This window comes from Bos javanicus, chromosome 23 (assembly GCF_032452875.1).
Source record: "Bos javanicus breed banteng chromosome 23, ARS-OSU_banteng_1.0, whole genome shotgun sequence".
NCBI classification, from domain to species: Eukaryota; Metazoa; Chordata; class Mammalia; order Artiodactyla; family Bovidae; genus Bos; species Bos javanicus.
In genome coordinates this window covers 33260235-33287086 of record NC_083890.1, presented here as the reverse complement: position 1 = coordinate 33287086, position 26852 = coordinate 33260235, and the positions used below count along the sequence as shown (strand labels likewise).

General features: G+C 40.8%; 1 protein-coding gene and 1 non-coding gene across 9 annotated transcripts in view; both read right to left on the bottom strand.

Annotated features, from left to right (window-relative positions):
* RIPOR2 (RHO family interacting cell polarization regulator 2) overlaps positions 1 to 26852 on the bottom strand; it is a 212917-nt gene that overhangs the window by 46979 nt on the left and 139086 nt on the right. For 7 of the 8 annotated variants that reach the window (XM_061398710.1, XM_061398708.1, XM_061398702.1 and 4 more), the window contains exons 2-3: positions 4322 to 4448; positions 683 to 838 (exon numbers count right to left, since the gene is read on the bottom strand). In XM_061398710.1, the coding sequence (XP_061254694.1) occupies positions 683 to 838; positions 4322 to 4448 (283 nt within the window). Of the gene's footprint in view, positions 1 to 682; positions 839 to 4321; positions 4449 to 5527; positions 7564 to 26852 lie in introns of those variants that run through there. The other variant, XM_061398704.1, reaches the window with a different exon arrangement.
* Positions 17695 to 17801, bottom strand: LOC133237070 (U6 spliceosomal RNA). Its single transcript, XR_009733106.1, has one exon. It is a non-coding gene; the product is annotated as a U6 spliceosomal RNA (small nuclear RNA).

The window sequence follows — 26852 nt, the reverse complement described above, 5'->3', positions numbered from 1 at the left end:
GATCGTGAACTCCATGACTACTGAGTGGATCAGTGCTGATGATGACCTGAACAGGGGGATTGAGAGCCTGAACCTTACTCTGTAGAGTGCAGAGCTGGTGAAGGAAAGGCTCTGCATTTTTCCAAACTCTCCACATTTTGAAAGCTCTAGCAGTTGCCTCTGATATCATCCAGATGGTCTAAAAGGAGAACCCCATGAGGCTGGCAGTGCAGGAAAGCAAAACCAATGAAGAGGGAGGGGTATGTACTATGGAGTCAGTCTTGGGTCTGGGCTCATGGAATCCCAACGAAGTTCCACATGACATTGACTGTACGCATTTCACCACACACTAGGGAAGTTTTATTCTGGACAAGCCATTGCTATAATATACTTGGAAGGTTTTAGAACCCTTCTTCAGCAGTCTCTAGAACAGATATGCCTGTCTACCATTGTTGAAGTGAAATCCAAAGCAGAGTTAAATATAAATATATTACTTTTTCAGGTCTCTTTCAATGTTTGGCTATGATGGAAACCAGAAGAGTTCTTATCTTTCGGACTCATTTACTGTTTCCTCAATTATGGTGCAATCATGCTACAGAAATAGACATTCTAAAATTATCTTACAAGACTAGCTTTTCTGACCCTCCTGAGGATTTTAGAAAGGAAAAAGGTTTCAATGTATCATTAGGTTTGATGTTCTTACTCAAGTCCATTTTTTAAAGCCCTGTAGACCTCTTCCACCCTTTTAGGCTGAGGCTCTTTGGGAGGGCTGCTGTTTTTGTGTCCTAAATTGTGCATTTTCTTCAGTTTGGCCTGAGGCTTCTTGACAGCGGAGGAATTTTCAATGAAGGAGTTACATCTATGGAAAGAGAAAAGAAAAGCTGAAATGGTTTGAGTCTCTGGCAGCCGAAGTGATCTGATCAAAGAAATGCCTTTTAATCATCTTGTGTCTGCATTAGTGTCTTTTGGGGTAGGTAACATTCCCTTGCATATTAATAAATCTGAGCCATCCTACATTTTGTTTTGTGGTATTAGATTTAACTGCTGAAATCTGGAAGTTTGGCTGGGCAGTGGCTACCCAGAGTCAAAGCCTGGCTGTAGATAATGTACACTCTAAATGAAAGCATGTTACATCACTGAATCCTCATGGGAAGCCAAGGACACACACTTCTAGGTAGAAATAATGAATAGGCAGAAGGATATAATCCAGCTAAAAACATATGTTCACTATGTGACATAAGGTGTAAGCATCTACTGAATTTGACTGGGGGGCGTCCCTGGTGGCTCATTGGTAAAGAGTCTCCCTGCCCTGTGGCGGATTCATTTTGATATTTGGCAAAACCAATTCAATATTGTAAAGTTTAAAAATAAAATAAAATTAAAAAGTTAAAAAAAAATAAAATTGTATTATAGTTAAAAAAAAAAAAAAAAGTCTCCGTGCCAATGCAGGAGACATGGGTTCAACCCTGATCCAGGAAGATCCTGCATGCTGAGGAGCAGTTAAGCCCATACTCCATGCCCTAGAGCCCATGCTCCACAACCACAGAAGCCACTGCAATGAAAAGCCTGAGCACTGCAACTAAAGAACAGCCCCTGCTACTGCAACTAGAGAAAGCACACCAACAGAGTCAGCACAGCCAAACGTAAATAAAGAAATAAAAGTATAAAAAGAAGGCAAATTCGACTGAGATGTGAATGAATACATCTTAAATAAAGGGTCTGTACTGTAAGTCACTTCAGTTGTGTCCAACTCTGTGTGACCCCATAGACAGCAGCCCACTAGGCTCCCACGTCCCTGGGATTCTCAAGGCAAGAACACTGGAGTGGGTTGCCATTTCTTTCTCCAACGCATGAAAGTGAAAAGTGAAAGTGAAGTTGCTCAGTTGTGTCCGACTCTTAGCGACCCCATGGACTGCAGCCCACCAGGCTCCTCCGTCCATGGGATTTTCCAGGCAAGAGTACTGGAGTGGGGTGCCATTGCCTTCTCCGAAATAAAGGGTCAGAGCATGACAAAGGGCTAATTCTGTAGGCAAGCACACCTTATTTTATTGCACTTCAAAGATACTGTGTTTTTTCACAAATTGAAGATGTGCAGCAGTCCTGCGTTGTTAGATGATGGTTAGCATTTTTTACCGATAAAGTATTTAATTACGGTATGTCCATTTTTTTTTAAAGACATAATGCTATTATACAGTTAATAGACTACAGTGTAGTATAGACGTAACCTTTATATGCCCTGGAAAACCAAAAAATTTATGCGACCCGCTTTTTATGATATTTGCTTTACTGCAGTGGTCTGGAATCAAGCCTGCAGTATCTCTGAGGATAGATTTTTTTGTTAAGTTTTATTTATTATTTATTTATTGACTGCACTGTAAGGCTTGCAGGATCTTAGTTCCTTGATCCTCAAAATCTCTATTAGTGGCAGGGAGGCAGCCTACAGTGGTAAGATGGACACATGGTAACTTAACCCCAGGCTACTGATCTGATTAGGAAGCTAAGAGGCCAGACTACTCACTGACCCAGCTGTAAAGTGGAAAGCCGTGACCTCTGAGTGCGGCAGGTGTGCACCTTCCAGGTTAATTCTGAGTTACCTTCCTCTGCCATCACTGTGTGTACCAAAGGGGACAATGTACTGCAAAACACACAACCCCCTAAGAATGCAAGACCATGATCACGTCAGAAAACCTGAGGACCAACTGTATTCCATGTTACTTATTTCACTACCTGTCTTTTCTTTCTTGAGTTCACCTAGGTTCTGTTTTAGATGAGAGGAGATACTGGGGAAAGTGCAGAATAACTTTCTCAAGCCTGTGTCTGAATGACATCTGCTCCCCAGAGTCAGTCTGCAGAGGCAGTCTTTATCCACTGCATAACTTCATACCAAAAATAATCCCCCAATTACAAATACAATTCAGATCCCCCAAATACAATGGAAATGTGCTTCAAAAAGGGGTATGGGGTGATTTCAAACTTTATTACAAAGCTACAGTAATCAAAACAGTCTGGCACGGGTCAGACTGTGACCAGTGAATAGAGATCAATGAATACAATGAATACAGTACAGATCAGTGAATTGATCTGGAAATAGATCAATGAATAGAGAGCCCAGAAATAAACCCTCCCATATATGGTCAATTAATTTATGACAGAGGAGTCAAGAATATACAATGGGGGAAAGACAGTCTCTTTAATAAATGGTGCTGGAAAAACTGGCCAGCTACATGCAAAAGAATGAAACTGGACCCTCTCTTACACCATATAAAAAAGTTAACTCAAAATGGATTAAAGACTTGAATGTAAGACCTGAAACCATAAAACTCCTAAAATAAAACATAGGCAGTAAACTCCTTGACACAGGTCTTGGCTGTGACTTTTTGAATAAAACACCAAAAGCAAAAGCAACCAAAGCAAAAATATACAAGGAAGACTAAAGGAAGACTACATCAAACTAAAAAAGTGAAAAGCTTCTACAAAGCAAAGGAAACCATCAACAAAACAAAAGGAATACTATTCACCCATAAACAACAGTGAAATCTTGCCATTTGTGACAACATAGAAGGACCCTGAGGGCATCATACGTAAGGAAGTAAGTCAGATAAATGTACAATCTAAAAGAAAAAAAAGAAAAACCAAGTTCGGAGATATAGAGAACCAACTGGTGGCTGTCAGAGGCAGGGATTGAAGGCTAGGTAGGAGAAATGGGCCAAGGGGATCAAAAGGTGAAAAGAAAAAAAAGAACAATTTAAATTGGCAGGAAAAGACTACCATAGATGGTGCTGCAATGGGTATATAAAGAACCTTTACTATTCTGTAAGAAAATATGTAAATGTCCACCCTCAAAATAGGCAATGGATGTAAATGAACTGTTTGTTTCCAAGTAAAGACAAAAGACAAGTAAACTTATGAAAACACATTTAACCTCAATTAGGGATGATCTAAAAGACTGAGAAAGATTTTTAGAAAATGCTCAGTATCAGCAGATGTGTGGATAAAGGCAAATCTGTTGTTACTGGTTAGAGGATAAATGGGCTCAAACTTTTGGAGGCACTTTAGCAACAAGGTATCAAAAGATCTGAAAAACATGAGGTGGGGGTGGAGTGGGGATAGGGAGAGCTACCAACACATATTGCTAGCTTGTCGTAAATCTTCAGCCATCTTCTTTGCAGGAGCAATTCTTAAATAATAGAAATGTGGGGAACATTACATCTTTTTCATGAAAGAGATTAAAACAGCACAGGTGTGTGTTTTGACCAGGCCACACGGATGCAGACTTTGTTCAGAGCATCAGGGTTCGCATCCCTCTCAAGCTGTGTCCCAGGAGAGACCCATCATGACTTGCCTGGATCGCCGCTCCTGAAGGCCACTGAACCCCGCAAAGGACTGGCTCCTGATGATCCCATTGGGCCCTCCAGGTGAGAAGGACTGGGATCCTACCAACATGATTTCTGGGAGTCTGGCTGGTAGTCCTGTAAGACAATGGAAAGATTAAGGCAAATAACAGGCAGGTTCAAACAGAAAACATGCTAAGCCTGTCAATGATAATAGGAAGTGACATGGGATAAGGTGAGTCATGAGGCTGTTAGATGCTTCTAAGACTTCTTTCCTATGACATGTTCTTTTTAACCCAAAGGGTTCAGTTCTTAGGTAAAGAAACACACGAAGACATAAATAAATATAAATTAGACACCATTATCAGTTACTTTAGGGTTCCTTCAGGGATTATTTTTTTTAAACAAGGTTCAACCGTACCTTCCAAATCATGAAAACTCTGTAATGTTTCCCTCCATTTAGAACAGCAATAGCAACAGCAGAAGCACACAAATAGGCCAAGTCAAGTTTCAGACAGGCTCTGTGTCACATTCAAAGCACAGCTCAGTCTTAGGGTGGAATTCTACACTTGGAAGTCACAAGACAAAAAACACTAGGTTTCCTGAGAGATGAGCTTACTTAAACTTGTTCTCCCTTTTTCTACATTTAAGTATATTTTGAAAGATCAGATCATGCTGCTATTGTGGCAGTGAAAAAAAAAGACGCGCACAGGGAGTGCTCACAAGAGCAGTGATAATCTAGGTTATGATAAGAACCCGTGAGAAGAGGCAAGGAAGGGAAAGGGGAAAATATAGCAGAAAGCACACACCCCTATTTCAGTCACCAGCTCGCCTTTTGTAAAGACTTGGTACCGCTGACCAAGATGCGTTGTCAAAACACAACCTCAGGTGCTTCCCTGGTAGTCCAGTGGCTGACTCAGAGCTCCCATTGCAGGGGGCCCAGGTTCAATTCCTGGTCAGGGAACTAGATCCCACGTGACACAACTAAGAGTCTCAATGCCGTAGTTGAAGATCCCGCATTTCACAATGAAGATAAAAGATCCCATGTGCCCTAATTGAGACCCAGCACAGCCAAATAAATAACAGAGAAATAAATATTTAATAAAAAACCAAAACTTAAGCTGCACAGAAGCCTAAGATTAGTTTCCCCAAAGGACTGCCCTAGAACAGTTAGGTAATTCTATTCCTTTTATATCAAGAAGAGTCAAAGCACATACCATTGTTTTAGCACGTAACCTCAGTCCAGAGAGGGGGACGGGCCAGCAGGAGGAAGGAGACACAGCCACTGTCCGGGCTAAAGACTTCCAAAGTGGGCAGACACCAACAGCATCAATAGTTGCCCTTAAAAAACCCAGCAAACAAGCAAGCAAAGCTGAAAAACAGCAGCAGAACGCTCCTGTGGTCCATTATCACTGAGAGCGGCTCAGAGCTCCTGGAAGCAGCTCAGTCACGGGCAGAGGTCTGAATGAGTTGCTTCCCCAGAGAGAAAAGAACAAACAGTCCCTTCCCCATGAGGCTGCAGGCTCCTAAACCCCCTCCTCCCCAGCCACTGAGGAGAAAGCAGCTCTGGGCTGCATGCATTCTTGCATGCACACTGGCGCTGACTCACTTGGCAAGAGGCTTTGCAGTGAGCAACAGGTTGCTCTTTGATCTGGGTGGGACAGGCATCCCATCCATTCCAGCTAGGGATGGGGGCAGGGAGGCTGAAATTTGGGAGCATTCTCCAGAATTTTAAAAGCCATGATGATGTAGAAGTATGCACATTCAATAATAATATCTAATGCTTGAATGGCAGGACAAAATGTAGTGCAAATAGACTCTTTCTGATTGCCTCTCCCCACCCCCAACATTAAAAAATAACCATGATTTACACATAAATCCTTAATAAGGTCCTCCTAAGTGTTCTTTGTTGCTTACTAAGAAGTCTGTCCAATTTTCATTAAAAACACCTTCTTAGGTTCATAAAGCGGGCCTGTGCTACTTTGCATCACATGTAAACATAGCAAATATCAAGAAACTGTAATAAATATCAAGAAAAAGGTCCAGAAAATTTAATAAATATTAGGAAAACATGTTCTTTTTGTACTCAATAATTTTGTTATATAAAACATACCTTAAAGTCTCAATTTGGCAAATTTAGTTTCATATCTCATTTTGTCAATTATTGTTCAATAGGTCTGTTGCATCCTGGCAAGCTTTGGTCATGGGAAAAAGACTTAAAAGTGTGTGAAATATTTTAACTGTGTTATTGTTTTGACTTCCTAGAGATTACGTTTTTAAACAAAAAAGATGTTTTTCTATTACCCACTGGATCAGTAGTTGCACGGACTCCTAGGCATTCTGATATAACTGACATGGACCTGAGTATTGGGATTTTGAAAAGGACCGCAGGTGGTTCTGATGCTCAGCCCAGAAAAGAAAAAAAGGATGATGCTGAATTGGTTGAAATTTTCAAACCCAACCAAAACAATTTGTTACAATTTCTCAAATATCCAACTTTTAAAAAAGAGTCTTAAATAAGCCTCTCTTTGGAAAGTTTAAATGTTAAATGAATTAAACATTAGAGTTGGATAGTGAAATAATTTTACCCCTTCCCTTTTTTCAGTACCAGGTAAGAAAGCTGCTGCTTCTTTTAAAGAAAAGGATAGCTTTATTGCTTTGCCAGGCAAAGGGAGACACACCAGGCTTCTGCCTCAAAAAACTATGTGTCTCCAGGCACACTTCTTGAGAACAAAAATGTCTGTCTTGGATTCTGAGTTTGTAAATTGCTTCGGGATGTCCTCAGACACTTTTCATTACAGTTACTTGTTGAATGGATGCCCGCTGGGAACAGGAAGAGGGGTAGGCAGTTTTGTGAATGTTGTGTTTTGTCTATCTGGTCTGCGAAATGATCATTATCTACCAGAGAAGAATTTGGCTGATAGCTGGCTTAGGCTGAGATCCCTATCCTGCCATCAGCTCCCCTGGAGGCTGACTCACTGCCTAAGGAGAGTCATAAAATAAGTTTGAGGGCTTCTGCACAAAGTTAGGCTCTTGAGAAAAAGGAGTAGGTTGAGAAAGGGAAGAGCTGGAGGGATGATGGGTAAGGGTGCACAAAGCACCCCCCTGCCCATACCCCTAACCCTGAAGTGGGGGTGACTACTTGGCTACTAGTCTTCCAGCAGCCTCAGCCATTCCCCTGTGGCTAGGTACTCTGTAACTCTGCTATCATCTTTTTGATGACACCACTCCCACCTCCTGGAGCCTTAAGTCCTCAAGCTGCTCATTGGCTTCCTAGACTCTCACAGACCTGCTTTCTTCCAGCAAAACTATCCCTAAAGCTACACGTACTCATTTGCAAGCTTTAAGGATTCGAAATTGGTTTCTTGTCATTTGCATTTTACTAGCCGATGCTTCTTTGAAGAAATGCTTTCCCCTAAAGAAAGGACTGATGTACTAATATCAATAGAATTGCATTATCACTGCTAATAGCGGTATAAAGTGATACCCAAAGCTTGGAAGACAACTGGTAGTATCTTCTATTTAATGTGTAAAACACATTTATCCTTCAATATGTCACATCTACTCTTTGCTATCTCCTGTGTAGAAATACTCAACTTCACAAAAAGTTATATACTGGGAAGTTAATGACAGTCAACTATGTAATAGGAGAAAAGTGGAAATGATATAAATATTAATCATTATAGGAATGATTAATACATTATGGCATAACCTGAGCAGTTATAACAATATGCCCACACAGAAAGACCCCCCTCCCTCAGGACAAATTGCAGAACAAGTTAGAGCATGATACCAGGAATGTTGAAAACAAAATATAAAATTATGTACATGAATTGAAAAGTTCTGAAAGTATACATAGACAGTCCATGGAGAGGTGGGATTGAGTGGCAGTCAGAAACATTTTAATTTTTCTATATTGCTTGAATTTTTGTGAAGGAAATGGATTTATGTATGATTGACATGGTGCAGAATACTTTTTTGAAACTGCAGACATTTGGCAACCCACTCCAGTGTTCTTGCCTGGAGAATCCCAGGGATGGGGAAGCCTGGTGGGCTGCCGTCTATGGGGTCGTACAGAGTTGGACACGACTGAAGCGACTTAGCAGCAGCAGAGTCGGGACTAGAGAGGAGAGAGATTTCACATACAAGAACATATAAGACAACTTTGATGGGTAACAGCTCTGTTTATACAGTTGTTTATATCTGTAAGTCCTGTAAAGGAGAAATATGATTTCTGAGAAATAAGGTATTAGGTTTCATAAATTCTGATTACACCCTAATAATTCAGATTCCTCAATAAAGTTCCCATGATGAGCTTTGAGTTACAGACCAACTTCTTTATTTTTATCTGAAGGACTTCTAGAGATGGGATTGGACTCCTGGTAGGAAGCACTATACCCAGTACATATTGCTGCTGCTGCTGCTGCTAAGTCGCTTCAGTCATGTCCGACTCTGTGCGACCCCATAGACAGCAGCCCACCAGGCCCCGCCATCTCTGGGATTCTCCAGGCAAGAACACTGGAGTGGGTTCCCATTTCCTTCTCCAATGCATGAAAGTGAAAAGTGAAAGTGAAGTCACTCAGTTGTGTCTGACTCTTCACGACCCCATGGACTGCAGCCTACCAGGCTCCTCCATCCATGGGATTTTCCAGGCAAGAGTACTGGAGTGGAGTGCCATTGCCTTCTCCGTACATATTGCTAAGACTCACCAAATACCATGCCTAATAAGCAAGAAATTCTATGTAAAATAACACTCTTCTTGGGCTGCTGCTACTTGAAACTTTCCAGCTTTCTAGCTCTAGAAACTAGACATGTTTCTAGTTCTCAAGTTACTGACTTCTCACCTGGCCTTTCTGAAAATGCCAGCAGAACTAACATTCATTTATGTGCATTAAATCCTAGAAAGGTCTCGAACCTTAGGCAAACAGTGAAGCTGCTATGGTTTGTTCCTTACTTTGCTTTGTCCCAGGCAGCCCAGGTTGTTACACCATGTGGCCACCCCTGCCCCACAATTCCCATAATCCCTGGGAAGCATCGACTCTTCTGGAGGAATCCCAAGCACCTTGACTAAGAGTTGAATGAACCCTACCATTCTTAGCTGAGCCTCGTAGCACAGAAGCCAGAAAGCCACAATTGTCTCTCTTCTTTTCATACAGTGAAAACTGCTGCCTTCTCCCTGGCTATGCAGTGCTAAGATCCAACCGAACACACAACAGAGTCTTTTGATATAAAATGAGTACAGGATTTCATGTGTTCTGATATGACACGGTGATACAAGTACACTGGGCCTTGGTGGGTGTGATGAGCCACCAGCTGACCTGAAGTTCCTAGTTTGTTTAAATTAGAAGGTAGCTTATCACATCACCAGGCAATTTGGGAAGAGCACTGAGTCTGGAGATGGCAGGGTCTGGGGAGGGTGGGTGTGGGGCAGATAAAAAAGATCAAGGGATCAAGAGGTTCCCCCTTCACCCCACTAGATTTCTTGCCTTGTTTGAACCAAAAATAAAAGGTCCAGTACGAGCACAGTTCAGAGGGGGAACTAGCCAGTGCCCTGGAGAACTCAAAGATAACCTGATTCTTACGAATAAATGAATGAATGACAGAGGTCAACCTTGGAGAGTTGTTTGGAGGATGGGCAATGAAGGGCATCCATCACAGAGCAGGGCTCTGCAGCAGATCCTAACACGCAGCTCCTGACAGTGCTTCCGGTATAAACAGCAAAAATGGAAGAAAAATGCTTTGAAAGTTCAGTCCAGGTGACAGTTCCATTTCCCCTTACATTTTTATAAACTGGTATTCTGGTTTATACTTTCTTGTGAATTTGATTAGCCTGGGTTAGCAAGCTTCTCTCCCCAGGTGTGAACAATTCCTTTTGGGGACCCTCAAGGTTAGGTAAGACAGCGTGAGCTCCTTTCATCACCTCTCAGGCACGAATCTCCAAATGAATGAGTTCACAGTAGACATTTTAGAAGCATTGATTAACCATAATTGGACAAAGCAACCAGTCAGCTAGAAGGAATGCTGCTGCTGCTGCTAAGTTGCTTCAGTCATGTCCAACTCTGTGCGACCCCGTAGATGGCAGCCCACCAGGCTCCTCCATCCCTGGGATTCTCCAGGCAAGAGTACTGGAGTGGGTTGCCATTTCCCTCTCTAAGAAGAAATGTTACTATTGATCAAAGTTAAGTATACTGAGACTCATGAAAGGAAACAGGAATCATTAGGTTATTTTTAGTTTTTCTAAGCATAAAAGCACTCTGCTGCATTAGGATAATACAGAGAAGTAAAAAGAAGTTAGGGCAGGGATGGGGAATAAAGAACCATATAGTTTCTATCCACCCAAAGACAACCACCAGTAGAATTTTGGTGCACACAATCTTCTTCAACTCAATAATTTTGAGCATAGTGCATACTAAATTGTGTATGCTGCTTTTTCTATCATACTCTTTTTTTTAGAACTATGTTTTATGGTTTATAATTGGCTTTTCTCTTCAACTACCTTTAAGAAGGTACTTAGGAGCTTCCCTGTGGCTCAGACAGTAAAGAATCTGCCTACAGTGCAGGAGACCTGGGTTCAATCCCTAGGTTGGGAAGATCCCCTTGAGAAGGAAATGACACCCATTCCAGTACTCTTGACTGGAGAATTCCATGGACAGAGAAGCCTGGTGGGCCATAATTCACAGGGTTGCAAAGAATTGGACGTGACTGAGTGACTAACACACACTAGGTTGACCCACAATCCAGGTGCTCTTCTGGATGATAAAAGAGATCCATTCAGTCTGCATTATGCTTCTGCTGTTTAGTCGTTATGTTGTGTCCAACTCTTTGTGACTACATGGACTGTATAATATCTAGCCAAGCTCCTCTGTCCATGGGATTTCCCAGGCAAGAATACTGGAGTGGGTTGTCATTTCCTTCTCCAGGAGATCTTCTCCACTGAGGGGTTGAACCTGTGTCTCCTGCATTGGCAAGCAGATTCTTTGCCACTGAGCCACCAAGGAACACCCAGTCTATATTATAGATGCCTTTTATTTTTGATTTTAAGATATGGTCAAAGGCAAAGTGTATCCTTGCAAGAATGACTTCCCTATTGGAAAGGAAGGAGCAGATTAGCATTTGTACATGTTGGAGTTGCAGGACATCAAGCATTATGAAATTTAAAAAACAGTCACACAACATCTGGACATCACTCTCTTCACCCTGGAAGAGTAAGGTTTTTATGGTCTGTTTCCCTTCTTTTTCATTTAGCTGAATTCTCCAATATACAACACAAACAGGTAATTCTGGAAGATCCCCACTATTGACAGAAAATATGAGAGACATCTGTGATTTCAGAACAAAGTAAGAATTTCTTAGTTCTCATTGAAGCATTTCTCATGGGGGGAGAATGTCAACTTAGAAATCAATAGTTGCATAGCTACAAAGCTATACCATCTCCACCATAGACTGAGACTAATCTTCTGTGATAAGGCAACAGCCAGCAGGTCAGCTGGTAGGTTGCTGGGATGACATGCAGGTATAAGTAGACAATTCTACAATTAACTTGAGCGTTGGCTTGGTGCCAGGGATGGGAACAGGCAAAGGATCATGAGACAACTTTGTATGGGTGTATGTGTGTGAAAGTGTTCAAAAAACTGCTGTGATGATTGCTGGACAACTGTATACATTTCCTGAAACTCAAACTATATACTTAAGATGAATTCAATTTATGGTACGTAATTTTACATCAATAAAGCTGTTGGAAAATCTCTATCAGTTTCCAGAAAAAGTCATCATTCCTTCTGCAAGAGGAAATGCCAAGGAATCAGGACCTGAAAAGGAAAAGCTCAATTAATAAGCAACCACCTGTGAGCTGAATATTTTCATGTTTTGATCCTTTTCCCTGTAGGCGCCACATAAGATGCAGCACATTGGCCCCACTGTGCTTTCTGACTCATTTTGTCATGCCCGGGTTGTGTTCCTCCACTCCCCGCTCCTAACAATGCCATCCTGTTTATGCTCCCCCACATATTGGTCAAGAGCAAAAGTATAATTCAGCTGTCTGAAAGAGGCATGTGGGCCAGATGTGAATAGCCTGCTATGCTAAATGATTATTTAAGATGAATCCTAAAAATAGATGTCCGTGTATTATATGGTTGCAAGGTACCTATTACAGAACAGTTGACTAATCTTAAAAAAAAAAAGTGGATATATTTAAGTCATTGGCTTTTTTTTTGGTAGTGTTCTGTCTTAAAATAAATCAAGGCAAGGCTAATATTTGCTTCTCAGTTGTCAGCTTCTGTTTACTAAGCAAATGATAAATACATGCACGAGATATTACACTGATTAACTGAGACAAGTGATGTGAATGGATGAAGAAACTTATAGAACAACTTTGATGTCAACTTTGATCCCTTGGTTAAGGTGTTGGATGCCTGGAAAGTTTCTATTTTTGCCTTTGTAACTGGTAAGTGGTTGGTAAGGAGGTACTTTGAGGCTATGCAAATATCTTGTTTCTTTAACCTAGAAGTTTTAGCAACCATTGATGATTTTTGCCCAAATCAATTATCATTATGATGGTGGCAAAATGGTATGCTTTGAACTCAGTCATTGTTTTGTACATTTGTTTGAGCTTTCTTGAATCCTTTTATTTGTTTTTATTCGCTGTCAGGTCTGTTGGGATGGACTCATGGATCCTTATTTTATTCAATGGGTTTGATCCATTACTACTATTTGATGCAAAAGTCAACTGTTTCCTGAAGCATTTTCTGAGCAAATCAACCAGCTCAACCAGAGGAATCTTGCCGTGTGAACCACAAAATTTCCAGTATTTTTGGTTGCACTTCTATCTTATCTATTTATTTATTGTTTTCAAAGTTTGGTGCTTATTTAACTGATTTTTTCAATTTTTATTGGAGTGTAGTTGAATTGATTTATAGTTAATTTACAATGTTGTAATTTCAGGTATGTAGCAAAGTGATTCAATTATACATATATACATATACATATATACGTAATATATCCACTCTTTTTTAGATTCTATTCCCATGTAGGTCATTTCAAAGTATTGAGTTCAGTTTTCTGTGCTATACAGTAGGTTCTTATTAGTTATCTATTTTATATATCAGTTCAGTTCAGTCGCTCAGTCGTGTCCGACTCTGTGATCCCATGGACCACAGCACACCAGGCCTCTCTGTCCATCACCAACTCTTGGAGTTTACCCAAACTCATGTTCATTGAGTTGGTGATGCCATCCAACCATCTCATCCTCTGTTGTCCCCTTCTCCTCCTGCCTTCAATCTTTCCCAGCATCAAGGTCTTTTCAAATGAGTCAGCTCTTCACATCAGGTGGCCAAAGTATTGGAGTTTCAGCTTCAACATCAGTCCTTCCAAAGAACACTCAGGACTGATCTCCTTTAGGATGGACTGGTTGGATCTCCTTGCAGTCCAAAGGACTCTCAAGAGTCTTCTCCAACACCACAGTTCAAAAGCATCAATTCTTCGGCGCTCAGCTTTCTTTATAGTCCAACTCTTACATCCATACATCATGACTACTGAAAAAACCATAGCCTTGAATAGATGGACCTTTGTTGGCAAAGTAATGAATGTCTCTGCTTTTTAACATGCTGTCTAGGTTGGTCGTTACTTTTATGTCTAGCTTCTAGGCTGGTCATAATTTTATATACAGTACTGTGTATATGTCAATTCTAATCTCCCAATTTATCCCTCCCCCTCTTTCCCCCTTGGTAATCATAAGTTTGTTTTGTACATCAGTGACTCTATTTCTGACAAAACTTCCAATTATTGATGGGAATTAACATACTCAGGGACTCGGTGTTTTACAATTATTTCTCTGAATGTTTCATCTCCTTTAACAAGCTACAAACTTCTTGAGCATAGGTATCATCTATCTGTACCAACTTCTTTGACGCTCAGGGTAGGATAGAAAAGCATTGTCTCTGGAGCCAGGTAACCCAGGGTTCACTCAAGTTCTCTCTGAGCTCCAATTTTTCTTGTCAATAAAATGAGGATAATAAGACCTAAGTTACCAAAGCTGTTGCAAGGAGAAAATGAGATAACATATGTAAAAATCTTAGTGTGGAATAATGGTTTATTTTCTACTATCAATGTCTAGAATGAGCCCTTAGAAGGTATATCTGACTTTTATCCATCAAATAGAATGCACTAATTATAATACCATACATACTTTTTAGGTAAAGAGATAGTGTTAGTCGCTTGGTTGTGTCCAACTCTTTGCAACCCCATGGACTGTTGCCTGCCAGGCTCCTCTGCCCATGAAATTCTCCAGGCAAGAATACTGGAGTGGGTTGCCATTCCCTTCTCCAGGGGATCTTTCTGACCCAGGGATTGAACCTGGGTCTCCTGCACTGCAGGCGGTTTCTTTACTGACTGAGCCACCAGGGAAACCGAAAGAGATATATAGAAATAAAGTAATTTGATATTACTGCTCCTCTCTTTCTTTCTCTTTTATTCCCCCCTCAAACCAATGAGAGCAGAGCACCGTGAAGCTATTTTCAGCATCATGCAGAACCATCTGAAGAGTAAAGAAGAAATGTTAATTGCATGTCTACTCACTGGAACAGTCAGTTGTAAGAACTTCTATATAATTGACACCATTTCAGCCTGAGGAAAATGAAAACCCCTCTTCTTCCATTCTAGTGGATTAAATAAATGCAGAGAGAAGCAGCTGGCCTCACGATAATTAGAAGAGAAATGATTCAGGACCTAAAACTTGCTTAAATGTCAAGGGGGGTTGAATGGATTTTGACTAATGTTGTCATAACTCATTTTAAAATGCAAAGTCTAAAACACTCAGAGACCCTCATTTGTGCAAAGTAGACATCAAAACAGGACCAAGTGTTTCCTGGTTCAAAGGAAAAAACATTTTGTGCTTAAATGAAGCTTGAAGCTATCAGCAATAATCAGTCAATTTACTAATTAAAAAAAACACACACACACAAAACAGTAAAAACCGTGCACATCAAAAGGGGAAATTTCTTGGAAACACTGTCCTCATAGACAGCTTGGCTGATCCTGCTGAGAAAAAAAATCCACCCACCACAAACCCTCATTATTTGATCATCAGATTCAAAAACAACGCTCCAGTATGAAGGAAATGGCCCCATGCCTGGTGTTATCAGCTCCTCTAGGCTTTTCTTGCATGTAGCCTGTTTACCCCTAGAGCTTGGCAACTCATTTCTAGCTAATGGTGACTGTTGCTTCTTTACTTCAAAATACACCAAAATGGTACTAATATCTTTCACTGTTATTTGACTTTACTAAAATTAAGTAAAGTCATTTTTTACAGTTTTTTTTTAATTGGCTTTAATTTTTAAAGCAGTTTTAGGCTCAGAGCAAAATTGAGCAGAAGGTACAGAAATTTCCTATATACTCCCTGCCCCTATGTATGCACAGTCTCCCCTACTCTCAACCTCCACCAGAGTGGTACATTTGCTACAGTCAATGAACCTACATTGTCACATCACCCTCATCCAAAGTCTGTAATTTTCATTAGGATTCACTCTTGGTCTTATACAGCCTGAGTTTGGGAACATGTGTAATGACTTGTCCACCACTAGAGCATAGGGAAGCAAAATTTCCCACCTCTGAATGTGTCTATTTTGCATGCGGATTGATTTAAGCTGATTATCTTAAGAAACGGAAGACTCAAGAAGTTTGAAATTACAATTTTTTTGTACTTTATTTTTTAGTTTGAAATTATAATTTTTTGTACTTTATTTTACTTTTTATTTATTATTTATTTTTTGGCATGCATAACTTCCTTGACCAGGGATTGAATCTGTACCCCCTGCAGAGGAAGCTTGGAGTCTTAGTCACTGAACCACCAGAGAAACCTATAAATCACCATTTTTTTGTAAGCTCATAGTTTTTATTATTTTCACTAGAATGGAGCTACATCTTTGGCCGTCTTAAAGAGAAAAAGCCCTTTGGTTCTAGAAGAATGTCCCCAACAGTGTGCTGGGAAGCATCAGCATGCACCATGCATGGTTCCTTTGCCTAGCATGTGTGTCCAAAATGCATTCGTTCATGGGCATGAGAGTCAGGTAGAATATGGAACTGAACCTTATAATTAAGCTACATGATATAGCTCATCTCAGAGAAAGGAGATGAATTATCTTTAAGCTTTTTAGATATGGCCTACACAATCAAACAAATAGATTTTTCTTATCAATTAATTTATTTCTGGCCATCAGAGCAATTAAGTGGAATTATTGGAGGGTTGACTGACAATTTTATGCAATGGCATGCATGCTTAGTTGCTAAGTAGTGTCTGACTCTGTGATCCCATGGATTGCAGCACACCAGGCTCCTCCGTCCAAGGTTTCTTGCAGACAAGAATACTGGAGTTGGTTGCTATTTCCTCCTCCAGGGGATCTTCCCGACACAGGGATTGAAGCTGTGTCTCCTGCACTGGCAGGTTGATTCTTTACCACTGAACCACCTTACAGCTAAAGACCTCAACTCAATTATGGTAATGCCATAGGATCACAGCTTTCGTTTGCACTAGGAGGTGACAGTTAAGCCTTGCTTAGGTGAAGCAATGGACTCAAAGCTAAGGCAGTCTTTTCAAACTCAAGTTACATTCGTCATTTTATTTCTGTTGTTATGACAACACTTTTAAAAGCAGTACTTCAAATGCTTAGCATTCAGGCATCTTATTATAGACTTGAATATAATACACGAGGGTATGAAGCGCAGCTCGTAGGGGTTTTGAAGGAGCTGAGATGCACAGTTAGAACACCTGGACACCTTCTCAGCTTTGGCCCCTGAAGCTCCTTCACTTGGCTTTTTTATGTAAAAAAATAGTGAGGGCTCATCCAGAGGAGGGAAGATGAAAGAATTTACGTGGGAAGATATGCATTATTATTCACAGTCTCTATTCTGATACTCTTGATTACAGCCTGCGTCATGCATTTTTTAGAAGTCTGTAAGTGATGGTGTGTTCTGATCAACTTCAAGAGCTTATTGTTAGCTATTGGAGTGATTCGTTTACATAACTATAACTCTATAGAAAAAGTTTTCATAACAGACTTATTATGAAAATTAATAATCTATAAAGGGAGAGTGGCGTTTAGCATGAAACAGGAAGCAATGACCTTTCTGTAACAGGAAGCAATGACCTGTTGTGTCTGCACTCCAGTCTGGTAAAAGCAGAGAAATGTTTGTTAAACCTTATGTTTTAATTTTTTAAATTGACGCACAGGTGATTTACAATATTGTGTTAGTTTCAGATGTACACCAAAGTGATTCAGTTATATTCTTTTTTTCAGATTGTTATCCATTATAGGTTATTACAGGATAAGTGAAAATAGTCCCCTGTGTTGTACAGCAAGTCCTTATTGCTTATCTAATTTACATGTAATAGAAAAGCACAGAATGCTTCACAATGTTGCACGTGATCCTTGCACAGAGGCCGTGCTAATCTTCTCACTCTTGTTCCAATTTTAGTATACGTGCTGCTGAAGTGAGCACCATTTTTTTTAAAGCAACATACAAAGAAAAAGATGTTTTTACCAAGGAAATGAGCCAGTTGAATGTTGGCACTTTCCGATTATTATGTGTTGGGTTGGCAAAAAAGTTGTTCCCTAAGATCTTATGGAAAAACTTGAAGAAATTTTTTGGCCAACCCGATATTAATAGGGAGAATTTTGTGTCTTCTGTTAATTCTCCCTGCCTTGGAGTAAATTTTTTCTGATAATGTGACCTTGGTCTCCCTAAACCTGTGGCGTTCTGTCTGAAGTCATGTGAATTATTACTGAACAAAGCAGAGGTGAAAAAAGGAGGATGCAAATGAGAACATTTCAGAAGAAACCAGTGTCAGAGAGTTACTCTGTGGTTCAACTAGAATAAGGCTGTGTCTGAAAGTGCCATCACATGCCAGCAGTTTCAAAGCTGCGTGGTTTCCCAGAGGCCCGCACACATGTTCTCTGCATGGTAATTTTAGCAAATTAAACCGCTATAAAGGGAGTAGTGGGTTCATTACTGATCCTTGCTCCTGCATACCAAGAAGGTGGTCATATGAACAACATCTGCTGGGTTATTTTTGGTTGCCAAAACCAAATAATTTATAACCAGAATGCAAAGCAGTTAGGTATAGCTATGTGCAAATGCCTAGATTATCAACAAAGCAGAATTACGTTCCTTTTTATGATACATAAGAGGGTAAAATAATTTCTTACTGTTCTTTGCTCCAACCAGAGGATTTGAAGCTGTAAAAACAGGAATGAAGCAAAAAGTCCATTTAATCCTTAAAGTACAATTTAGTTGCAAAGAAAGAACAAATGCTTATGGATCCCACACTGGACCCATCAACATATGGCAGACTCCCAACAGCAAAGACAAAAGAATACATTACAGGCCTATTTGTACACATGTGAAATGCCGTATTACTTGGATTCTGAACCCAAAGGCACTGTCAGGATACTTCCCCTCACAGAGGTTCACATAACTCCAAAAAATCACACGATGCTCCCAGTCAGCTAGCAAATTAATCTCCACTCTTAGCTGTCTGTAATTCTTTGCCCATTCATGTCCTTAGCCAATCCACCTAGAGGGGAGTCAGATTCCTTTTTCAAAAGCAGGAAAAAGAGGAGCTGGAAGACTTTCCCCAAGACAACCTGTCTCCCCCACCACACCATTCCATCACCTGACTCACCAGTTCCATCACCTGATTCACCAGTTTCAACCCTATTCTAGGCCCTTCCCTCTGAATTTACTCCATCCTCTGGTCACATTAAAGTTGTTCCAAGGGCTATTTTTTATTTTCTGGGACTCAAATCTCATTATGAAATGCTTGGTCTTCTCTTGGCTCTGGGTTTTAAATTTTGTCTCTAGTTCACTAGCAAGAAAATGGTTTTCATTCATTTTCTTGGGTCCTACCCACTGTCTCCATGCACCCTGTCCCTCTGGCCAGTCTGGGAGAAATAAAGTAGGTTAAGATCTTCACAGGGCTTCAGACTCCCTGCTGAGCAAATCATTTATTCATGGGAAAAAAGGAGGAGAAAGGAAAAGACTCAAGAGATATACTGTTGGGAGTCTGCCATATGTTGATGGGTCCAGTGTGGGGTCCATAAGCATTTGTTCTTTCTTTGCAACCAAATGTTACTTTAAGCATTAAAATGACTTTTTGGTTGAGTATCTTGTCCTTCTCCTCCTTATACATCTAGATGCAATGTGTAGACTTTGTCTTGATTGTCATGACAAACCTACTGAAAAAAGTCATTTTTGAGATACTTGGGACATTTTAACATGGATTAGACTTCAGATCATACTAAGGAAATATTGTTCATTTTGTTAGGTGTGAAATGGAATTAGGATCATGCAGAAATATGTCTATACTTTTGAGATGCCCACGGAAGTTTGTAGGAGTGAAATGACATATGGTTTAGATTTGCTTTAAGATGTTTTAACAACAATAACAAGAGGGATAGATGAAGCAAGTGTGGAAAATTCTTGACAATCATTGCACTGGGTGATGGGTTTTCAGGAATATGTTATTCCATTTGCTTTATTTACGTGCACATTTGAACATTTTAATGTGTCTACTGTTCCAGCGCTGATACAGGAAAGCAATCCTGAATAGTGAATGGGTGTCACGGCCCACATCTAGCATGAAGCAGTCAAGTATCGTGTCAGAAACTACTTCTTAGCCTTTAGCCCCTTTACGGAACACTTCAGAACACAGGGAATGTAGGAATGGGGGATGTAGCATGAATGCAATACATGATGATCTCTGTCCTCCTTGAATCTCAGGGCAGATAAAGAGGAAGTCAGAGAGAAGGGAAATTTGTCTATTTTCTCTAGAAGGAGAAGGAGATTTGGTTTAGCATGTTTGCTTGGTGGGTCGACCCAATCCCACTTCAAAGCAAACAAGAAGCCTATAATTTGACCACACTGGAGGTCAAATTAACCGGCTTTAATAAGTTCCAGACCCACCTAACTTTCCACTCCTCCCGGCCCAACATCTGTGTAAACACAGAAACCCCAAACTGGGACCACCTCTCTTGGCCATGGAGCAGGTCAACAGGGAACAGAGCTGTGGGGTCACGGGGGCCTCAGATTTCGCCTCTGTCCTCTGCCTGGTAGGGATAAGCGTGTGGGAATAGTCCAAGGCTTTCACCATGGACAGGGCCACAGGGGGTCTCAGGTGTCAGGACTTGAGGAACAAGTGCAGGCTCTGAGCAAACTGGCAGCGCTGAGCCTGGGAACATTCATCATGCAAAATTGAAAAGATGAAATAATCTCTGTATAGGGAAGTTCAGTTTTCCAGTCAATTGACAGAGGCCTTCTCCACCATAGAGGTAGATATAGTAGCTCAGATGGTAAAGAATCTGCCTGCAATGCAGGAGACCCAGGTTTGATCCCTGGATCAGGAAGATCCCCAGGAGAAGGGAGTGGCAAACAACTCCAGTATTCATGCCTAGAGGATTCCACTGACAGAGGAGCCTGGTTGGCTACAGTCCATGGGTCACAAAGAGTCGGACATGACTAAGCGACTCACACTTTCACTTTCTCCACCATATAGGGCTTCTAAAGAATTTAGTACTGATGCCAAAGTTAAAAGAACTTAGAACAGGTGACCCTTTGGGGAATAAAAATAAAGAGAATGGTGCATCTTTTGGTGGCCACACAGCTATCTGAATCTCTACTATCATCTAGTGAGGAGATTCATAATAACATTTCAAATCCACAGATTGGTCCTTTCCAAATGCTCTGACATCTATACTCTGACAACAGCCATGTAAATAAGGTAGGGCAACTGTCATGATTCCCACTGCATAGGTAAGGAGACTCATCTGTAGACAACTGTACTAACAAGACTGTTGGCAGAACTGGATCTAGAATCAGAGTTTCTACCCATCTCTACTTTCCTTTAGCTGAGAAAGCAGAATTTCTCCTCCAGTTTTCTTTGCCTTCTTATTCTTTAAATTTGGCCATGACATGAGGCTTGCAGGATTTTAGTTCCCCAGCCCTCAGCAATGAAAGCTTGGAGTCCTAACCACCAGACCACCAGGGAATTCCCTTTTTTGCCTGTTTCTTAATATGACTTTCCATCAACTTGGAGAGAAGGGTCACCAGTACTCAGAACACCCTGTGACCTCACAGACATCATTAACTAGCACTGATGATCAGGTGCTCAGAGGGTTCGAGAACAATTGACCTTTGTTTCACTGTTACTCTTATCTTTTATTTTCTTATTCCATAACCATTCCCCATGAGCTTCTTAGGTGGCTCAGTGGGTAAAGAACCTACCTGCCAATGCAGGAGATGCAGGATACTGAGGTGCAGTCCCTGGATTGGAAGGATCTCCTGGAGGAGGGCATGGCAACCCACTCCAGTATTCTTGCCTGGAAAATTTTACAGAGAAGCCCTGCGGGCTACAGTCCAGGGGGTCATAAAGAGTCAGACACAACTGAGTGGCTGAGCACTCATGAATTCACTCACTCAACCATTTGCCACAATGAGATGCTCATTATGACACAGTATAACAATAATAACAGCATTTTAGAGTCAACAAATACAAGTGGGTAATCCTTGCTATTCAGGAGTAACAAATTCATGACTAAATCCAGAAAGCCATGTTCACTGTTAGAAACTGAGTTACGGGGCTTATTTGAAGACATTTACCACATTAAATAAATATTTAACCTATATTTTGGCCTCTGCACCTTCCTATGGATATAACTATCAATAACCTCTAGAAAGAGCATAATACAGTTTAGAGAGTCTCAAACCTGGCTGCATATTAGAATTACCTGGAGAGCTTTTTAATAATGTGATTGTCTGAGCCTCATCCCCAGTGGTTTTAATTTAATTGATTTGGGTAGAGCCTTGCCAGAGATACATAAAATCTTCCCAGGGTTTCATTTTTTTTCTCTCCACACCGTATGCCATAATCTTGATCACATCTACCTCCTATTCTTTCAATGCACAAAAAATGGAGTTATTCATGTTCTTTAGTTGCTTGATTCCAACTCCGATACAAAAAAATATTTGGAAAAGGCATTGCCAGTCTTCACCAGAAACACAGGACAAAACTGCATCACTTCTCTAATGGCAAAAAAGGAATGGCTTTGTGTATCCTAGGGTTTAAAAGAAAAACTGTCCACTGTGTGAAGACTCAAAAGTAACTCCCTATCAGGACTGGAACTTATGGTCATCTAACCTTCTGTTTCCCAATTGTGAGGCCAAAATATAGGCCTTCCGTGTCAGGGCGTGGAGACCAAAGAATTCAGCCTGCCTGGCAGAAACACTTTACACTGTGCAGCCTTGATGAGTTGCCTGACCTCTCCAGACCATAATTACCTCATCTGTAAAAGTGGGAAAAGAAACAAACTCCCAGTTTGCTGTGAAAATTAAATACGCTAATGAATTCAAGTGCTTAGAACAGTGAAGAGCAGGTGCTATTCTGATTGTTACCGTGATGAGGATGTATTACCAAGTTGTCTCCAGTTTAATGAGGTCTAGATGATGACATCCTGTGCATCGCCCAGAGAAAACTGGGAGGCTGATTTCATGAGTTTTATACTTTACCTAGGAGCTCATTTATAAGTACTGTACATTCCCAAGTCTCTTAAAAGTGGAATTAGCTGAGCTAGGCTTCAATTAGAGACTACATAATATCTGCAGAGGTGGTGAAAAAAAAGTTGATTCCCCCGAAATAAAAAAAATGCAGTTGGTATTAAATACAGCACAAGATCCTAGGATACTTTACCACCAAGCAGGCATCTGTAAGAGTTGTTTTTCTATAGTATGATTTGCGAGCTTTTCAGTGGACGCCCTCCAGACAACCAGCTGCTCTGAACATTTTTCTCTTCTGAAGGATGTCATTCACATTGTGTTTCTCAAACCTCATCTCAAGACTTTGCAATTGAAAGTACAGAGAACGTTAAATGTGGGTGTTGAGTACAATCCAATGGGATGGGCAGAATTTGGAATGTGACCTGGGCAATGTCTTTTTAAAAAAATGACATGCATTCATGTAAGAATGTATTTTGATCCCTAGGAGGGACAAAATTTTTCTCTGCACCAAAAATATATCATTCGGCAGTATGGGTTTACTGTTTCCGAGTCGGCCGTGCGGGTGTTTCAGCCCCAAGAGCAGATGCCCTCCAACTGTTCAGCCTGGGGTATGAGGGTGAAGAGAAAAGGGGGGCAACAGTGTGGACAGGTGGCTGGACACAGCCAGTCATTGCACCCCCTACCCTTCTGCTGCCTTCCAGAGCTGGATTTCAGACCATGCTGTGTGTCACAATTAATGTTCTCAGCAGGGAAGGGCAGTATCAGATTTATCACTTATGTTTCTGTTAGGACTTTCCGAGTCAAGGAAAATGGTTCAGGTGGGAGCATTAGTCTTAGTAAATGAGAGTACACTTAAACTTAACACATGTATATGTAGGTTACATATTTCCTGAGAGTCAACTCAGAGACGATGTCATGCCATCATAGCTCTAATTAAAAGAGGGTCTTAGGTGAGACAGAATCTTAGAGATTGCTGCAGTCAGTGTGTTTGTAAGCAACAGAGACAAGCAGCAAGTAAGAACAATGAAGCAGCAGCATCCAGAAGCTCAAACACATACGTTCACATACAGACACCTCAAGTTTACGGTGTGTGGCTAGACCATCAGTCTGCAGTCACACAGTTGGTGTGAATATCCTCTTTGGAACAACGACCTCTGCTCAGTTTCCTTGTCTCTAAACACTTACATCATTAAGTTATGGTGATAATTAAGGGAAATCAAGCCTGTAAAGTATAACGCACAGAGTACGTACTCAGTACAACGGATGTCTGCTACTACCACCACGACCACCACCATCATCACCGTCATCATTATCATCAAGGTCAAGGATAAAAAGACATGGCCTCACCTAAATAGTGAAAGTTTCATGTTTTTATGCTCTGCTTCATTTTGCTAATAGAGTTGGTCTTGCTAAAACCCAAGATCTCAATTGCTGAAATCTGGTGCTGTAATAAGATTATCGTTGCAACTCAATGATATTGAGTTGCAATTGAGTTGCAACTCAATTGTCTCAGCTGGGCTCCCCTGTGAGGGCGTGTGGGGAAGGCAGCAGTCATCCTCAACCTTCTGTTAACCTTGTCTGAAGACAAAAATCTGATCGCAGCATGTAACTTGACCGAAGAAAAGTTGAATCTTTTTTGTCCCCCCAAACATAACAACTGTAGGCCAAAAACACATATTTCTTTTTCTCTTCATGGAGTTTACTTTGATTGTTCCTTTTGGATCTTTAGGAGAATGTGATGGAGGGGTTAGAGAATAAGAGTGAAGGTCAACGTGCAGTGTTGACTTCTGAACTTCACTGCAGTGCTCTGGTTTAACGAGCTCAATTTCACCTCGTCTAAGCCCACATAAGACGTTTCTTTTACAATTCATTGCTGGGGTAATCTGCCCCTCAAGGAACTGCTCCAAGTCCATCTTTCTGATAGTAGTAACTTTAGTGATAACCTAGTATATACTTGTTTTGGTCTGGCTACAGGGAAGTTCAGAGCAAAACTTGCTGCTCAATCATAGCATAAACATTCATTCTTTAAAGTTAAGATATTGATTTTTCTGAGTTCCTCCTTTTGATATTTATTCTCTTTTTAATTGTATGATATTATAACCTGTCTCAAGTTTTTGAAAAGTTACAAAGAATAATTTTTTTTTAATAAACTTTAACCAAATCTAGTCAAAGCTATGATTTTTCCAGCAATCATGTATGGATGTAAGAGCTGGACCATAAAAAAGGCTGAGCACTGAAGAACTGATGCTTTCGAATTGTGGTGCTGGAGAAGACTCTTGAGAGTCCCTTGGACTGCAAGGAGATCAAACTAGTCAATCCTACAGGAGATCAGTCCTGACTGTTCACTGGAAGGACCGATGTTGAAGTTGAAGCTCCAGGACTTTGGCCACCTAATGTGAAGAACCGATTCACTGGAAAAGACCCTGATGCTGGGGAAGGTTGAAGGCAAGTGGCGAAGGGGGCGGCAGAGGGTCAGATGGTTAGATGGCATCACTGACTCAATGGACATGAATTTGAGCAAACTCTGGGAGATAGTAGAGGACAGGGGAGCCTGGTGTGCTGCAGTCCATGGGGTCGCAAAGAGTCGGACATGACTTAATGACTGAACAACATCAACAAAAACTAAATCTTATTTTTCTCCCAATTACCATAGATGAATTCAAAGAGGCTTTAACAGCTCTTGCTTGCTTTAACCTATTGCTTGGCAAAAGTCATGAGCATATTTCCATCTCTGTCCACTCACTGTCCCATAATTTGTTCCAGCTGCTTGTTTCAGTTTTAGTTTTTGGAAGACACTAGATCTCAGAGGTTCTGAACAATGTGGAAACTAGCAATCATTATTATAAATCCCCTATAACTCTTGATAAACAAAATAATCATCATTCCCAGTGAATTATTCCCACGAAGGAAATTTTACTCAGGCTAACACAGGGTGCATGAAGATAATTTCTCTTGCACTGATTTAAAAAATGGGCACTTCTGGAAAAGATTATACAGGAGTTAAGACAGTGAATCAAAGCTTTTGTTCTGAAAATTATATTCAAATGTAGTCAGTCCAAATCTGAGAACTCTATTTGTGATGCAAATCAAAGGCAAAAAATACTTCTGTTTAACAAACCAATGCAATTTTTCATATCACACACTGGTTACCACTTTAAGTCTTCTCTGAGAACAGAGGGATAGAAGGGTGAAACATGCACGGATTAACCAGATCTGACACCATTCATTTCCTTCAACTGCAGGTAATTACCCTGCATAATTCTCCTATGCATAAATTAAACTGCATGAATTAACAATGATCTTGTTTTCCTACATTCAGTAATTGAGACAAAATTGATCAAGAGACACTTTACATGTGGGTATGGATTAGACAATGGTCCTTCTAAAAGAGAAGGAATGACTCCTTTTTTCTCTCAAGTTGGGCTTCCCAGGTGGCTCGGTGGTAAAGAATCCACCTGCCAAGAAGGAGACGTGGGTTCAATCCCTGGGACGGGAAGATCCCCTGAAGAAGGAAATGACAAGCCACTCCAGTATTCTTGCCTGGAAAATTCCATGGACAAAGGAGCCTGGTGGGCTACAGTCCATAAGGTCACAAAGATTCGGACATGAGTTAGCGACAAAACAACAAAATTGCTTTTTCTCCATTTCCCTCCCCTTTTGTGGGATTTTCAGATCTCTGAGGCATTGTACGGGACAAAGTTGATAACGGGGAGGGGGAAGGCTTATCACTGACACTGTCATTTATCAGAATGGATCGTTTACCCAGTAGAAAAATGTCTGTTTCCTTATGATCAGGTACTTCTCAGTGCAGGCACAATGCATACTTAGCTGGACTGATGAAGCTTTTGGCTGGATAATATGGGAAAACTTCTCGGTGATTACAACAGAATCCTGAGATGTCTCATTAATGCCTTGATATCAACTAAGAATCTCAACCTGAAAACTACGTGAACTATCTGAGTACTGAATGACTAAGCCAAGTGATCTGGGAACCACAAGCCA